Below are 17,767 nucleotides of genomic sequence, written 5' to 3' on the forward strand. Positions count from 1 at the left end.
TTTTCAATATGTTTCATTTTAGCCATTTGGGAGGATATATAGTTAAATTTCATTGCATTTTAATGTGCATTTCCCAGATTATTGGTAAATTTTGGTACTGTTTCCTGTGTTTATGCCTTTGAATTTTGCCTTTTGTGAAGTATTCAAGTCTCCCTTATTTTTATTATTATCTTATTTGCAGTGGTTAATGATATAATCTGTATATAAGTCCTTTGTTTATATTTATTCCAGATATCTCTTCCTTTTCCCATAATAATGTTGTTTGGTGAACACAGTTCAAAGTCTTGGTTTACTCAAATGAATAGTCTTTTTGGTTAGTATTTTTTGTCTCCTAAAGTCCTTTCTCAAACAAAAATCAAGGTCATGAATATATTCTGATATATCATCATTTAAAAGACAGATGAAACATGTTTGAGATCTTTCCCTTTTTTTAAGTTCTTAGAAAAGTTTTGAGAAAGTAGTGTTATTTCTTCTTCAAATGCTTAGTCATGTTTGCTGGTGAAGCCCTTTGAGACTGGGTTTTTGGGGAAGAATTGATTAGAGTTCAATTTTTTTAAGTTATGTGGCTGTTAGACTTTCTAATTCTTTGTGGGTCAGTTTTGATAAGTTGTGTTTTTTTCAGAAATGTTCTAGAAAACATTTCTTAATTTGTTTGTATCAAGTTGTTTATAATATCTTCTTAATGTTTATTTTTCCCTTTTTAAAACAATTACTCCAGAATTGAATTTTAAATTTGAATTTGTATATTTTTTTGTTCTAAGGATTCTTTTTTTTTTTTTCCTGTGTATATTGTTTATCCAATGTTTTCATTCCAGTTTGTAGTTCTTCTTTCTTTCTTTCATTATTTCAGCCTACAGAGAGTTACCTATTCTAACTTACTGTCAATCTGACTCCTTCAAGCCACAGTACTTCCTCAATTGTGTTCTTGTTTAGCTTACTATTAACCAGTGAGATGTTTAATTTTGTAGCACCCAGGCTGGACAGAACTTTGGGGGCTATCTCAGGTGGAGATATTGACAGGCCCTGGTAACCAACCATTCAATTTTGTTTCTATGATTTTTGACTGTTTTAGATAGCTAATAAGTAGAATCAAATAGGATTTATACTTTTGTGGCTGGCTCATTTCTAGTTACCCTACTATCCTCAAGATTCATCCATATCAGAGCATGTAATAATTTCCTTTTTTAAAGATGAGTAACCCATTTGCTATATATACCGCGTTTCATTTATCTGTTTATCTATCAATAGATATTTGAGTTGCTTCCACCTTTTGGTTATTGTAAATAATGCTGCAGTGATCATGAGTGGGCAAATATTACTTAAAGACCCTGCTTTTAATTCTTTTGGATATATACTGAGATGTAGAATTGCTGGATCATTTGGTAGTTCTGTATATAAGTTTTTGAGGTACTTTTATACTATTTCCCATAGCGGTTGCACCCCATTTTATAATCCAACCAACAGTTCATGAAGGTTCCAGTTTCTCCACATCCTCATCAACACTTATTATTTTCTGTTCTTTTTAATATTAGCCATCCTAATCGGTTTGAAATGATATCTCATTGTAGTTTTGATTTGCATATCTCTAATGATAAGTAACATTGACCATCTTTTTATATGCGATTGTACATTTTTTACCTTTGGTAAAATGTCTATTCAAGTCCTTTCCCCATTTAAAAAATCAGGTTATTTTTATTGAGTCATGAAAGTGAAAGTTGCTTAGTCGTGTCTGCCTCTTTGCAACCCTATGGACTATATAGTCCATGGAATTCTCAGGCCAGAATACTGGAATGCGTAGCCATTTCCTTCTCCAGGGGATCTTCCTTAGTCAGGGATCGAACCCAGGTCTCCTGCAATTGCAGGTGGATTCTTTACCAGCTGAATCACAAGGGAAGCCAAAGAATCCTGGAGTGGGCAGCCTATCCATTCTCCAAGGGATCTTCCCAACCCAGGAATCAAACTCGGGTCTCCTGCAGTACAGGTGGATTCTTTACCAATTGAGCTATTAGGGAAGCCCTTATTGAGTTATAAGTATATATATATATATATGTGTGTATATATATATATATATATGTATATGTGTAGTGGGTATTACCTCTGTAGCTCCTCATCAGATATGATTTGCAAGTATTTTTCCCATTGCATTTTCACTCTTTTGATTGTATTCTTCAATGCACATACATTTTTAAGTTTGCAATCATGTTTGTCTGTTTTTTTGCGTTTATTGCCTGTGCTTTGGTGTCATATCCAAATAATCACTGTCAGACCCACTGTCATGGAGCTTTTCCTCTGCTTTCTTTTAGGAGTTTCAAAGTTGTTTTAGATCTTAATCCATTTTGAGTTAACTTTTATATATGATATAAGATGAAGTCCAGTTTCACTCTTTTGCATGGACATATCTAGTTGTCCCAACACCATTTGTTGAAGAACCTATTCATTCTTCATAGGCTGTCCTTAGCACACTTGTCAAACATCATTTGACCATATACATAAAGGTTTCTTTCTTGGTTCTTTATTCCATTGGTATTTATGCAGGTTATGCTATGGACATTCTTAGTGTTTTCTGGACATATGTTTTCCTTCTTTTAGGTATCAGGATTGCAATTGCGGGGTCATAGGATAGGTACATGTGTAATTTAAAAATTGCCAGATAGTATTCTGGAGTGGCTGAGACAATACTTGGTATTATCAGTCTTTTAAGTTTTAGCCATTTTGTTAAATCTTTTGATTGAATTGTTATTTAAGGATTAATTTGAGAAATAACTTTAAGTCCTTTGATATGTGTTCATTTTTTTTACTCTTCCCACTGGAGTATAAACTTTATTAGATGCTATTTGCTGCTTAATTTCTGATGTTTGGTGACATTGGGCAGGTACTCAGTGAAAGTTTATTTTGAATGAATGAAATGAGTGAACAAATAATCAAAACATGAATATTTACCTTTTTCCTGATAACTCTGGGATTTGTGTACATCGGATACATCTAAGATCTTCTCCAGGGTCAAATAATTAGTCATGAATATTTTGGTGGGCTTCCCTGGTGGCACCAGTGGTAAAGATCTTGCCTGCTAACGCAGGAGACATAAGTGATGCAGTTTCAGTCTCTGGGTTGGGAAGATCCCCTGGAGAAGGGTATGGCAATCCACTACAGAATTCTTGCCTGGAGAATCCCATGGACAAAGGAGCCTTGCAGATATGACCATAGCGACTTAGCACAGCACAGCACATTTTGGTGGTTGACTCACCTTAGGAAAAATATGGCAAGACAAAATGTTAGGAATCTATGTTCAGTTTGTCAGATGCCCATAGTCTCCCACTGAGCTATATTTTAAAACTTAACAGTGTAGTAATATTAAAAGGCAGGATAGTTTTAGAAATTAGGAAAAGCAGTTCATCTGTAGAAACATTGTTCAAGGACTTTAGTTTCATTTTTTACAACCATAGAGTTGCTACTAATTTTAAGGGAAATGAATTATTTTTGTAATACAGGTTTATATTCTGTCTAATCCTTGTAATACAACTAAATCTTGATTGTTGTAGTATTGATGATTTGACTTATGAACTATCCAGGACTTTTGATTTCTTCTTACCTGTTTGCTTTGATCTACTTTCCTGTTCTAAATATTTTCACCAAACAATTATCAGAAAAATTAGCAGAGAAAAATAAGAAAGAGAGTAGAGGAACAAATTGAAGGAGAAGGAAATAGAACAAACACTCAAGCTGCCTATGAAATTTTTTCCATTGGCACAAATAATCATGAATTTAGAAGTGACTTTTATAGAAGGACTTAAAGTGGTTGCCATAATAATCCCTAATGTTTTAGCAGTTTTAATGCTGTATTTATATATAAACAAACATTATCAAAGTAATCAGGTATTTTATATAATCAAGTATTACAAAATTTATATCAACATTTGAATTTCTGGGTTTGAAAAGCCATCTATTGCCATATGGATTCATTTTCTTTTGATGCTCTTTAGATGTTGCATAACAAAAAAATATATTTGTTTTCTGTGCTTTATGAAGCTTTATCCTATAAAATATAATTTCTCTGTAATGAGATTAGATGCAGTCAGTGGCTTGAGGACCCAATTTACCTACTGAAAAAAGCCTAAGTTCTCCCTGGTTTGTTTTTATTTTCTCCCCAGTGGTTAATACACATTTTTAATAGTCATGGCTGTTAAAGTAAGACTTATATATGGTTTTGTTACTGCAATATATGAAAATGTGAACATTATATTACTATGAGTAATAGTAATGCTTATGCTAATGTGGTGTAAGACTTTAAAATAAATTTTTTGCCCTTATATTTCATATTGGAAGCAGATGTAAAAATATTAAATATTTTTGGCCCTTCTATTCTGTGCAGTATTTTGAGTCACATCCAATTTAATGACTCTACATTATTATATTTTTCCCCCACCAGAAAGTGAAATAAAGAAAACTACTTTACCCTTTCATAACTACAGCGACGTGAATGAAAATCTCAATATAAAGGAGGAAAGAGTTTTAGGATACACTTCAAAAAATATATCTTTGGAAGATGAAAGAAGTCAATTGCATTCCAGGAAAAAACGTTTTTTATCATATCCAAGATACGTGGAAGTTATGGTTACAGCTGACTCTAAAATGGTTCATCATCACGGACAGAACTTGCAGCACTATGTACTAACTCTGATGTCAATTGTAAGTAAACTTAACAGGTCCTTTATATTTTCTAAAATGTTTTACATAATATTTTTTCACATTTAATTAAAAATTTCCCCAAACTTTAGATGTAAGCAAATTGTTTACATTTAAGCCAAAATATCTGAATGAAATTTAAATATATAGATGTATATAGCAAGTGTTCCATTCTGTTACTTGGACAATTTTTTAAAGAATCTAAAAACCTTTTAAACAAATCACTTAACAGAAAGTGCTTCAATCTTGACTTCATCATGTGAATGACTTCTGCCCCCTAGTGACAAAATTGATCTTTTGCCCTTTGAATCTGAAGTTTTAATCTTGTTTCTGTATAGAAGGAGGGAATACTAATTTTATTACTACTGCATTCACCAAATCAAATTGGGACACATATTTTAAGTTATAAAGGTATTTATGGTAATAAAAGGAGCTCTATTAATAATAGGGCTTTAACAAACTTGGAATGTAAGAGGAATCTTAAGATCGTGCCATTCGATCCCATCACTTCATGGCAAATAGTAGGGGAAAAATAGAAACAGTGACAGATTTTATTTTCTTGAACTCGAAAATCGTTGGATGGTGACTGCGGCCTTGAAATTAAAAGACATTTGCTCCTTGGAAGAAAAACTATGACAGACCCAGACAGTGTATTAAAAAGCAGAGACTTTTTAATCTTTTTATCACTTTGTTAACAAAAGTCCATGAAGTCATAGCTATGGTTTTTCAGTAGTCATGTATGGATGTGAGAGTTGGACCGTAAAGTAGGCCGAGTGCTGAAGAATTGATGCTTTCAAATTGTGGTGCTGGAGAAGACTCTTGAGTCCCTTGGACAGCAAGGAGATCAAACCACTTAATCCTAAAGGAAATTAACCCTGAATATTCATTAGAAGGACTGATGCTGAAGCTGAAGCTCCAATACTTTGGCCACCTGATGTGAAGAGGCAACTTGTTGGAAAAGACCCTGATGCTGAGAAAAATTGAGGGCCAGAGGAAAAGAGAGTGACAGAAGATGAGATGGTTGGATGGCATCATGGACTCAACAGGCATGAGTTTGAGCAAATTCAGGGAGAGAGTGAAGGACAGGGAAGCCTGGTGTGCTCTAGTCCATGGGGTTGCAGAGTCAGACACAAGAGTCAGTCAGACAGAGTCTGTCATTTAGTGACTGAACAACAACGAACAATAAGATCACAGTAGCTCTAAGAACTTTTGATCTGATGTTAACGTCTCTGCTGAGCAGTGGTGGTGGCATATGAATAGATTTCTAGGGCTAGTGAAGAGCACCAGTTCTGTGTTAGTGTAGCACTCTATATACATAAAAGTACATAGGCATACATTACATATGTTTGGGCTTCCCTGGTGGCTCAGATGGTGAAGAGTCTGCCTCCAGTGCAGGAGACCCAGGTTTGGTTTCCGGGTGGGAAAAATCTCTTGGAGAAGATCCCCTGGAGAAGGGAATGGCTCCCCACTCCAGTATTCTTGCCTGGAGAATTCCATGGACAGAGGAGCCTGGTGGGCTTGTCCATGGGGTCATGAAGAGTCAGACACAACTGAGGGACGAATGCACATACATATATACACACCTGTACCTACTGTCTGGGACATTCCTGGATTAAGTCCTGTTCTTTTGAAGTAATTGCTAAAAGCAGCTCTTTCATGCTCAGGAGTATCTTGGTTTAGCTGATGAAATTTATAGTTTCCTCTATTTATACAAATTCAGGGTATTGGATCATATCTCATATTCACAGGGAGGGAATTCAGGGCTGCTTGGCTGAAATGATGGCACCTGGACACATCTATTATAAATTTCACTTAGCAAGAACTCTCCAATCAACTTCATTGTGACTGAAAAGACCCTAAGACCTTGGTATTTTCCTTACATATAGCATTTTATCTTAAATTCTTATACGTGCTAGGAATACATTGCTTCTGTGTCTAAACAAAGTATCTGTTATGAAATGAGCACTCAATAGTTAGTAAAAGAATAAGTAGATAAATGATTAAGGTAATATTTTTTTCAGAATAAGTGACATTATAATGGGAAACAAACATATAATCTAAAATGACGCTTTGAAATTTGTGCAGTGTAGATGTATTTTATTTACTTGAATTGAATTTTTAAAGTGACAACACAGCTCTACATACAGATTTATCCTGATTACTTTTTAACCTCTGAATCCAAAGTAACGATCTAGATGTGTATAATTATCTAGATGTGTAATTATTTAGATACTGGTATGGCATGCTCATTGTGAAGGGCTTCTAATGAGAACACTGACATGGAGGATGTTGATTGATATATAGGAAATTATATCATTTATATGGAATCAGTTCAGTTCAGTTCAGTCGCTCAGTCGTGTCTGACTCTTTGCAACCCCATGAATCGCAGTATGCCAGGCTTCCCTATCCATCACCAACACCCAGAGTTCACTCAGACTCAGGTCCATTGAGTCAGTGATGCCATCCAGCCATCTCATCCTCTGTCGTCCCCTTCTTCTCCTGCCCCCAATCCCTCCCAGCATCAGAGTCTTTTCCAATGAGTCAACTCTTCGCATGAGGTGGCCAAAATACTGGAGTTTCAGCTTTAGCATCAGTCCTTCCAAAGAACACCCAGGACTGATCTCCTTCAGAATGGACTGGTTGGATCTCCTTGCAGTCCAAGGGACTCTCAAGAGTCTTCTCCAACACCACAGTTCAAAAGCATCAACTCTTCGGCACTCAGCTTTCTTCACAGTCCAACTCTCGCATCCATACATGACCACTGGAAAAACCATAGCCTTGACTAGACGGACCTTTGTTGGCAAAGTAATGTCTCTGCTTTTGAATATGCTATCTAGGTTGGTCATAACTTTCCTTCCAAGGAGTGTCTTTTAATTTCATGGCTGCAGTTACTATCTGCAGTGATTTTGGAGCCCCCAAAATTAAAGTCTGACACTGTTTCCATTGTTTCCCCATCTGTTTCCCATGAAGTAATGGGACCAGATGCCATGATCTTCATTTTCTGAATGTTGAGCTTTAAGCCAACTTTTTCACTCTCCTCTTTCACTTTCATCAAGAGGCTTTTTAGTTCCTCTTCACTTTCTGCCATAAGGGTGGTTTCACATGCATGTCTGAGGTTATTGATATTTCTCCCAGCAATCTTGATTCCAGCTTGTGCTTCATCCAGCCCAGCGTTTCTCATGATGTACTCTGCATACAAGTTAAATAAGCAGGGTGACAATATACAGCCTTGACGTACTCCTTTTCCTATTTGGAACCAGTCTGTTGTTCCATGTCCAGTTCTAACTGTTGCTTCCTGACCTGCATACAGATTTCTCAAGAGGCAGGTCAGGTGGTCTGGTATTCCCATCTCTTTCAGAATTTTCTACAGTTTCTTGTGATCCACACAGTCAAAGGCTTTGGTGTAGTCAATAAAGCAGAAATAGATGTTTTTCTGGAACTCTCTTGCTTTTTCAATGATCCAGCAGATGTAGGCAATTTGATCTCTGGTTCCTCTGCCTCTTCTAAAACCAGCTTGAACATCTGGAAGTTCACGGTTCATGTATTGCTGAAGCCTGGAATAGTGTGGGTTAAACTTGGGAATTTTATATGGTTGAAGAAGATATTTATTAATAAAATTGGGAAGGTGATAGAGATACTCAAGAAAAATACTAGATTTTTTAAGTACAGCAGGTTTTGATGTTAAATGACAACTCCCTTATCAGTGCTTTGGAAATACTGACTCTAAGAGGTAAAGGAACACAAGAGTAATTTTTGAATAGCTATATACAGTTTTGGTGATGGTACCATCCTCAGAAAAGTTTTGTCATGTGTATTTTATGATTAAAATCATTATAATCACAGTATCAATTAGAGGATATTGTGATGTACCTTGTGAAGTTGTCCATGGGGGTTTTAAAACCAGAGTTCATCAATAACAAAGTCAACCTTCTGCCATCATGAAAAGTAAATCTGTTCTGAGATCGCTTGAAACCGCAGACCAGTGCGTGCACGTACCATTCCCTAGATGTTTAATTACATTAGGAGAGCCCGTTTCAGTTAAGATGAAATGTTCATAGATGCTGTCAGTTAGTTTGTGTTTAGCTTTCATTCATAGGGAAATACTGCCACAGTTGAGGAACAGGGGGATATTCCAAATATAGATGTTGTTTTTGTTTAGTTACTAAGTCATGTCCAACTCTTTTGGAACCCCATGGACTACAGGAGGAAAAATTTAGAAGGATATATCTCCCTTTTGAGGTAGTTTTGGTTTTATACATACTTTTTCCTCTTCAGAGGTCTAATTTCAGATGACTTCAGATTACCTGGGTTTTTTGTTTTCTCTATCCTTTTTTCTTTCATTAAATGTTTAAATAAGGATATAGGAAAGTCAGCAGACTTTATGATTTTGGACATGCATTGTTATTTTATTAGTTAACAATAATGGCTATAGCTATGTTTGTAGATGTAAACCATATTAAAGGTAAAAAGAAATGTGGAGAAAGAGTCAACAGACTTGTTTTGCTTGGGAATTTCTTAGTTTTAGTATTAAAAGTCTTATATCCCTGGAAATCCCTCAGTCATGAGCAGACAGGGACAGTTGGTCATACTACATAGAGACTCGTCAAATATAATCCAGCTTGTTTTATCTGCACTTGTGAAGTCCATTTCCAGATTGCTCTAAAGAAGTAAGAGGAATGCTGTCTCCCCAAAACTGTCCCCAAATGTTGCCAGTTGAAGAAGCCATTCAAATTTTGTGTATGTCCTAATTTTTAAAGAGACATTAACTGTATTTATTCTGACACACTTGGCGTATTGATAATATTTTTTGGTCATAGTAATTTAGGGAAAAGACAAAAGCATGTGATTTACACCTGGAATATGATTGAGAGTCATTTAGAGAAAAGTTCAAAGTGATGAAAGAGATTTTGTGTTGAGCTCCAGATATAGTGGGGGAGAGTGCCAAATGCTTTCAGCACTGAGCAGATGGATTGTATACATACTTTAGAGAGGTGATTATCTACCCTTACTCATCCCATACAAAGTAAACAATTCTGCTGTCTTCTCAAACTTTTCCTTTTCTTTCAACAGTTTAACAATATCTGAGTGCAGTGAATATAGAAATAATGTGTGATTTAATTCACCTTTTAGAGTGCTTTACTCATGTTGTAAAAATAACTTAGTGATCTCTATTCAAAGAGTTTCTAGAAATAACATTAAAATTAGCTGGGAAAAATGCATTTGTGGTGTATAGTGTACTTAATGAAATCAGTGTGTGTTAAATGAGCAGAGATGTTCAGTTTTTCGCTACTCTAAAATTTTTCCTTAGAGAATTTGGGTGATATTATCATGGGAAATAGATGGGGAAACAGTGGAAACAGTATCAGACTTTATTTTCTGGGGCTCCAAAATCACTGCAGATGGTGACTGCAGCCATGAAACTAAAAGATGCTTACTCCTTGGAAGGAAAGTTATGACCAACCTAGATAGCATATTCAAAAGCAGAGACATTACTTTGCCAACAAAGGTCTGTCTAGTCAAGCCTATGGTTTTTCCAGTGGTCATGTATGGATGTGAGAATTGGACTGTGAAGAAAGCTGAGTGCCAAAGAATTGATGCTTTTGAACTGTGGTGTTGGAGAAGACTCTTGAGAGTCCCTTGGACTGTAAGGAGATCCAACCAGTCCATTCTAAAGGAGATCAGTCCTGGGTGTTCTTTGGAAGGACTGATGCTAAAGCTGAAACTCCAGTATTTTGGCCACCTCATGCGAAGAGTTGACTCATTGGAAAAGACTCTGATGCTGGGAGGGATTGGGGGCAGGAGGAGAAGGGGACGACAGAGGATGAGATGGCTGGATGGCATCACTGACTCAATGGACATGAGTCTGAGTGAACTCTGGGAGTTGGTGATGGACAGGGAGGCCTGGCATGCTGCAATTCATGGGGTTGCAAAGAGTCGGACACGACTGAGCAACTGAATTGAACTGACTGATCAGGTTAAAATGTCAATTTAAATTCATTATTAAACTATTAAATAGTATTTAAATTAGGAAAATTATACTTTTTTCAGCAGATTTATTTTGATATGCAATGACTTTCTGTTTAATAAACCTTGGAAATATTGTCAGAAGCCTCCATACTTTTGTTTACAAAGTTTGATTTGATAATATTTACCTTGTTACAGATTTAATAATGTAAATCTCAAGAGCATCATTTGTCAGGAATTAGCCCTATTTTTAAAAACACAGTTGCTATTAGAGGCATTTATCAACTAGAAAGTTTCACCTACATTACATTGACTTAATATCATTGCTTTCAATTCTTTGAGTTGTCTTTACTGATGTTATTTAGGATGGGGAAAATTTTCAACAATATTAGAATAAAAACTCATGATTTGCTTTCGTACATCACATTTAACCATTTTATGTTACCTTTTCCTTCAACTCAGTGCTCTACCTGTTCTTAATTCTTTGCATATATTTTCTTTGGATATATGTGGAATTTCATTTTCTAACTTAAAAACAATAACATCTTTCTGATGAGTAAGGATCTATGTAACAAAATCTCTTCACTTTGCTAAAATCAGTTTTTTTTTATAGATAACTTCAAAGGTGAAGGTGGTCAGAAGGTACAAATATCCAGTTATAAGATAAATTACTCCTGGGGAATGTAATGTACAGGTGGTGACTGTAGTTAGCAATACTGTATTTTGTATTTGAAAGTTGCTAAGAGAGTAGATCTAAAAAGTCCTATTAGAAAAAAAAATTACAACTATATATGGTAATGGATGTTAACTAAACTTATTGTAGTGGTCATTTGCAATACACACACACACATATCAAATCATTGAATACCTAAAATTAATACACTGATATATGTCAGTTCTTAATTTTTTTAAATGGCTTAAAAAAAAAAGATGATCTCTAAACGTGCCATATATGAACATTTGCTGAAGCTGTGTTTCAAAATAGTGGTCCGTTAATAGAGATATAATTTGCTTCGTGCTTTGCATGAACTGTATGTTGCCTGAGATTTTCTTAAAATATTTAAACAATTTATAGCATTTCTTTTCCTTTTGCTAATTATCTATGAAGCAATGTTTACTATTTTATGAGTCCTATAAAGCAATATGAATTCTATATGCCAGGGGAAAAAAAAACACTTACAGAATAAAGGACTGAACACATTTTAATTGGATCAATGAAAGTCCTAATGCATAGTACTCTAAAATGGAGTGATTACAGTTGTATATAATAATATTACATGGTTTTATAGAACAGAAAAGATACATTAGAAATCTGATCTAGTGTTTTCTACAGTATAGTCTCTGGGGTGGGATACTAGTCCTGTGGCTTGTTCATGGAGGGGAAAAGAGAATTTGGCCAGACAGTTGAGTGAGATGCTGCATATAATAAATACCTCTCTTGTACATTTAATATTTATGCATGTCAAAACTATTCTAGGCTAGTCAAGACTTAGCCTAGTCAAGACTCCATGAAGAGTTATCCTTAGAGTTAATCTACTCCAAGATATCCCTGAAGATATCTTTTTGCTCAACTTTTCTCCAACTGTGGAATAATTTTTTTCTTTAAAACAAATGTTCTCACACCCTTTTCCCAACAGCTTCTGGTGAATACTAATCCAATACACCAGGGCATTGTGACCAAGGGTGCTTGGTGCTCACTGTGGTGGGGGGAATTGAGGCAAAAAGTAGATAAATCTATTTCCAGAGCTGGATAACTGGCTTGTAACTAGTAAGAGCCAGAACGGAAATCTAGGTCTCCTGTCTGTGTAAGACTTCTGAGGCCATGGTCAAGTAACTGTAGCAGGACGGTGTCAGGGGGTAGGGCATGAATCACATCAGGGTCTAAAATAACATTTGTGCCAAGAGCTATTTAGGAAGTACTTAGGATAGAGTGCTGAAATTTCATAAGATCAGACAAAGTAGTCAGAGCTGAAGCTAGACTACCTCGGGTGGAAATTACTCCGCTGCTTCCAGCCACCTAACCTTGAGTGTGTTATGAATTTCTCTGTACCTTAATTTTCTTATACGTAAAATGGACACAATAGTTTCCAGCTCATAAAATTTGTTGTGAGAATTATTAAACGAATTAATACATTTAAAACTTAGATCACATCTGACACACAGTAAATATTCAATAAATATTATTTCTAGTTATGTATTTATGAGGAAGTTGCAAACATGATACCCTATCATTATGGTGGCCTATTATGGGGTGGCAGTTTTAGGGATAAGAGAAGCATGTTGTCATGATAATTAGAAAAGCTTCTGAAGTAACAAGTAGGCCTGATCATTTACCTGCCTGATTCACCATTCAGCTTAATTGAACAGTTATTCAATGAAAGCACCTCTAAATATCCAAAAACTGTAAAAAATATATATGTATAGAGTGTGAGCACATAGATTATAAAGGCCAATACATAAAACAGTAAGAAGTGTCTACAATTAAATAAGCAAAATGACCTTGAAGAGACATACCATTTAATTGTAATTAATTAATTTTTATTGGCGTGTATTTGCTTTACACTGTTGTGTTAGTTTCTGTTGTGCAACAGTGTGAACCAGCTATCTGTATACATACATGCCCTCCCTCTAAAGCCTCCCTCCCAGCCCCCACCATCCCACTCTTCTGGGCTGTCTCAGAGCACTGAACTGAACTCTCTATGCTGTACAGCATCTTCACACTAGCTTATCTGTTTTACACTCGAACGTGTATATAGAAATATGGCATTTTAGTGTAAAAGCAAAATACCATCCTGAGGATTTTTTTGGGGGTAGATATGAATAATTATTTAAACCGAACCATCTGTGTCTTTTACCCCTGGAAGACTGAATTTTTAATGGTATTAGGTAAGCCAGTAGATAGTTAATAAATATTGAAAGAGATAAAACTGTGAAGCTTTTGTATCCTTTGCTTTCAATTTGCCATTCTATGATAACTAATTTGAAACACATGAACTAGAATAAACATTATATGTAACATATGCCTTTTCTTCTGAATGTAGTAATAATAGCTGTCATTGATCACTGTGACCCAGACCCTGATCTAAATGCTTTTCTTTAAAATAACTAGTGTTCTTTATTTTTTATTGTTGTTGCTTTTGTTTGTTTGTTTTTAATTGGAGTATAATTGCTTTATGATGTTTTGTTGGTTTCTGCTGTACAATGGAGTGAATGGGCTATATGTGTATATATATATCCCCTCCCTCTTGAACCTCCCTCCCATCACTCCCTCCTGCGCCTCTAGGTCATCACAGAGCATTGAGCTGAGCTCCTTGTGCCAGACAGCAACTGGCCACTCACTATCTGTTTTACACGAAGTGGATGTGTGTCAGTGCTGCTCTCTTAATTTGTCTCACCCTCCCCTCTTCATTCCCCTCCCCGCCGCCCATGTCCACAAGTCCCTTCTCTATGTCCGTGTCTCTATTCCTGCCCTGAAAATAGGTTCATCAGCACTATTTTTCTAGTGATCTAAATGCTTTTTGTACACCATCTTATTTAATCTTTATAGCAGCCTGGTAATTAGGTGTTATCAACAAGTGGCAGTTAAAATTGGAATTAAAAGGACTCTGCTTCATAACATTGCCCATCTTACATAATTACTTGAATTATTTTTTTTCCTAAAGTTAAATTTTAAAAGAAATTTTGCTGAAGTAATATATTTAAAAACATAGTGTCAGAACACTGGGAATGTGTTTCTAAATTCTAGCTGGTTGCTTGGTCACTTGTCAATCAAGGTGCCACATCTGTTTTCTTCTGAAACTGAAAACATTTTTGTGGTTATTTTATAGTTTATATTACATATCCAGATTGTCATTTGTAGGCAGCACATTTCAGGCAATGCATAGAGAGAAATTAGCCATTTAGATACTTCACAATGCCTAAGCTTTTATCTCTGGAGGACCAGGAATGCATGCTGGCCAGTGACAAGTCTTCTCAGTTGGCTTTCATTAAAAGAGCCTTTGTGCTTACCTTTGAGGTGCTTTGTTTACCTTCTAGTTTGACTTAGGGAAACATCTACTTTTAATCTCACATGATCAGAGGATAACTCAGAAGGCACACGTATGGGTATACTTTGTTTTTTACAATAGATGCTCATTTTCCATGTAACTCTCTATATATTAGTTCAGCCATAGATTTTTCCACAGCTGCCATTTTAAAGTGAGCAATACTGCAATACTAGCCAATCAGCATGCAATTGCCAGTCATCTGCCTGTCTCTGTTTAACTGAACTCTTAACTCCACTGGGGTGACCATCACTCTTGCCAAAAAATACTAGAACAAAAGACATCTCTACAGGTAAAGATGGTCAATCTGTGTTTGTGGTTGTACAGCTAAAACAATAGGAAAAATGCTAGAAACTTTATTTAAGTTCATGCTGACCTACAGGGTCAGCATTTCCAGAGATGCTTTTGGGCCTGGTTCTGATGGTTCTCATGTTATTCATTATGTTGAAGCAACTTTGGCTGATAGCATCAGGGCTCCACTTCTGGTTCTTTTAGTAAACTGTAAGCTCCACAAGGTCAGGGACCATCTTCTCTTCCCTGTCTCTGTGTCTGTAACCAATAAAGGAAGGAATATTTGCTGAATATTAATTAAATAAATGAAAGAAGTAGCACTTCCTGAAGGAATTGCTGTCTTGGTTTGGGCAGTGGTCCAGGAGATGGTGATCCACATTCAGAAGCAATTTTCATGTCATGGGTGGCCCAGCTCCAGAAAGGTGTATCTCTACAGAAATCCTAGGCAGAGGCGTTGGTCATGGAATACACTCTTGCTATCTGGCAACCTCCATGGTAGCTGTAAGAGGAGGATATTAATTGGTGAATTGTACAACACTTTCACTATGAGTCACAAACTGAGCCCATGCAGAGTCCTTTGTAGAATTGCATTCTCCAATTTTGGAGAGTGGAAGACCAGATTGTGACCTATGACTTCTTCTGCGGCTCTTTGCTGACTTGATGGACATGAGTTTGAGGAAGCTCCAGGAGTTGGTGATATACAGGGAAGCCTGGTGTGCTGCAGTCCATGGGGTCACAAAGAGTTGGACATGACTGAGTGACTGAACTGAACTGATGACTCTTTGTGATTCTTGATGAATTTGTCTCCATGGATTCTAATGGTGCTAAGCAATTAAAAACCATAAGCATATTCAGAATTGAAAATACCCAGTCATGGCAAGAAAGATTAGGTAAAACTACCAAAGAATAGGTAAAATTTATGTGTTTATTTTTATGGAGTATTTTGGTCACATAAATTGTGGATTGTGACACAATTTTTTGCTGAATCATCTAGAACAGTATTTCCAAGCCACAATTCATATTCAGATGCCTTGGAGATCTTATTAAACTAAAGTTTCTGGCTCACTTGTCCAGATGGGCCTGAGAGTTTGTATTTCTTTTTTTTTTTTTTTTAATTAATTAATTTATTTTTTAAATTTTATTTTATTTTTAAACTTTACATAATTGTATTAGTTTTGCCAAATATCAAAATGAATCCACCACAGGTCGTGTATACCTGTGGAGAGTTTGTATTTCTAATCAGCTCTAGGTGATATGGACGCTGCTGATCAATGGATTAATCTCAGTAAGAAGATTAAGGATACTGTTTCTCAAACTTGGCTTCACATTGGAATCAGAAAAATGCCAGGGAGTTTTAAAAGATACTGATGCCTGTGTCTCAACCCTAGAGATTCTGATTTAATTGATAAGGGGGAATGTGGCCTGAGCTTTAAGGTTTATGAAAAGCTCCCTAGGAGATTCCAGTGTGCAAATGAATTGGAGAATTGATGATGTCAGATTGGTTTTAATTTCCTTTTGAGAAAAAAACATTGATTTTAGGCATCAAATCTTATACTTTTTCCTTGCAGGTTGCAGCAATCTACAAGGACTCAAGTATTGGAAATCTTATAAACATAGTAATTGTAAAATTAGTTATAATTCATGATGAGCAGGTAAGAAACAGTTCTAAAACTAATATTCCTAGTTGTAGTAAGCTCTTAGCAGGAATATATGTATGTAGATCATGAAATGGGATAATTGAAAAATACATGTTAAAAATCTTGATTCAGAAAGGAATGAGGTTGACTTTTTCCATCATGATGGAAATGAAATGAGAACAGAGGAAGTCACAGAAAGTAATAAACAATTTAAAAAGTTAAGGTTGATAACAATCAGATATTCACTTTTTATAATTCTACTGTTAGATTTAAAATATAAATTTTAGAAGTTAGTTTTTTGATCCGAAATATTGGATGCTTACATTGAGAAGCATCTAATTCAATTCTGTTTTCATCACAACGTTTTAAGGATTGCTAAAATATGTTTGAGGCATGAGGGAGCAATGAAGTGACTTCTTCATTTGCCTATAAAAATGCTATTTAATGAACTGCATAAACACTGACAAGTTTGGAAGGGAGAGGGCATGAATGTTTTGATGTAATATTAAATTGCTGATTTTTTGTGTGTGTAGGAAGGACCAGTCATCAGTTTTAATGCAGCTACCACATTACGCAACTTCTGTTTATGGCAACAAACTCAAAATGTTCTTGACGATGCCCACCCATCCCACCATGATACTGCTGTTCTTATCACAAGGTACAGGTCTAGAAATAACCCTTCCAATGAAATTGTTTACCCTTTCTCTCCTGCATGATCACTGATACTTCTTGTTATATCAGTAGTACATAGTAGTGTTCTATGAGAACTTGTATTATGAAAGATACCCTTGAATGAAAGCATTCTTCTGTTTCTTTCAGACCAGAACACTGGCCTGATTCCTTAGGAAATTAGCAGCATTAGGTTGCTAAGTAATGGCTTGACCTAAACAAAATGATTTCCTTAGTATGTTAATGACAGAATAACAGAATTAGGAAAATTATTTGAAAATTAACATAGTTATGGAACTGTGAACGCATTTTGTTTCTTCCCTATTTGACCTTCCAATCGCTTGGAAAAGAAAGCCTCTGAATTTTTTTTGGACTCCTTATACTTTTAAAAAAACCTATCTGCTCTGTGTTTTGTTGCTCAGTGTGTATCTTAATTACTGGGCTGCTTTTGCTAGGCTTTTTTCTCAACCCTATTTATTT

The 17,767-nt window shown here is 35.7% G+C and overlaps 1 protein-coding gene across 2 annotated transcripts in view; it reads left to right on the forward strand.

Moving 5' to 3' along the window:
* Window positions 1-17,767, forward strand: part of ADAMTS20 (ADAM metallopeptidase with thrombospondin type 1 motif 20) — a 216,210-nt gene that overhangs the window by 44,259 nt on the left and 154,184 nt on the right. For both annotated transcript variants that reach the window (XM_024991940.1, NM_001206093.2), the window contains exons 4-6: window positions 4,427-4,686; window positions 16,550-16,633; window positions 17,152-17,276. In XM_024991940.1, coding sequence (XP_024847708.1) covers window positions 4,427-4,686; window positions 16,550-16,633; window positions 17,152-17,276 — 469 coding nt within the window. The remainder of the gene's footprint in view (window positions 1-4,426; window positions 4,687-16,549; window positions 16,634-17,151; window positions 17,277-17,767) is intronic.

The sequence above is a fragment of the Bos taurus genome, chromosome 5, assembly GCF_002263795.3.
Source record: "Bos taurus isolate L1 Dominette 01449 registration number 42190680 breed Hereford chromosome 5, ARS-UCD2.0, whole genome shotgun sequence".
Lineage (NCBI taxonomy): Eukaryota > Metazoa > Chordata > Mammalia > Artiodactyla > Bovidae > Bos > Bos taurus.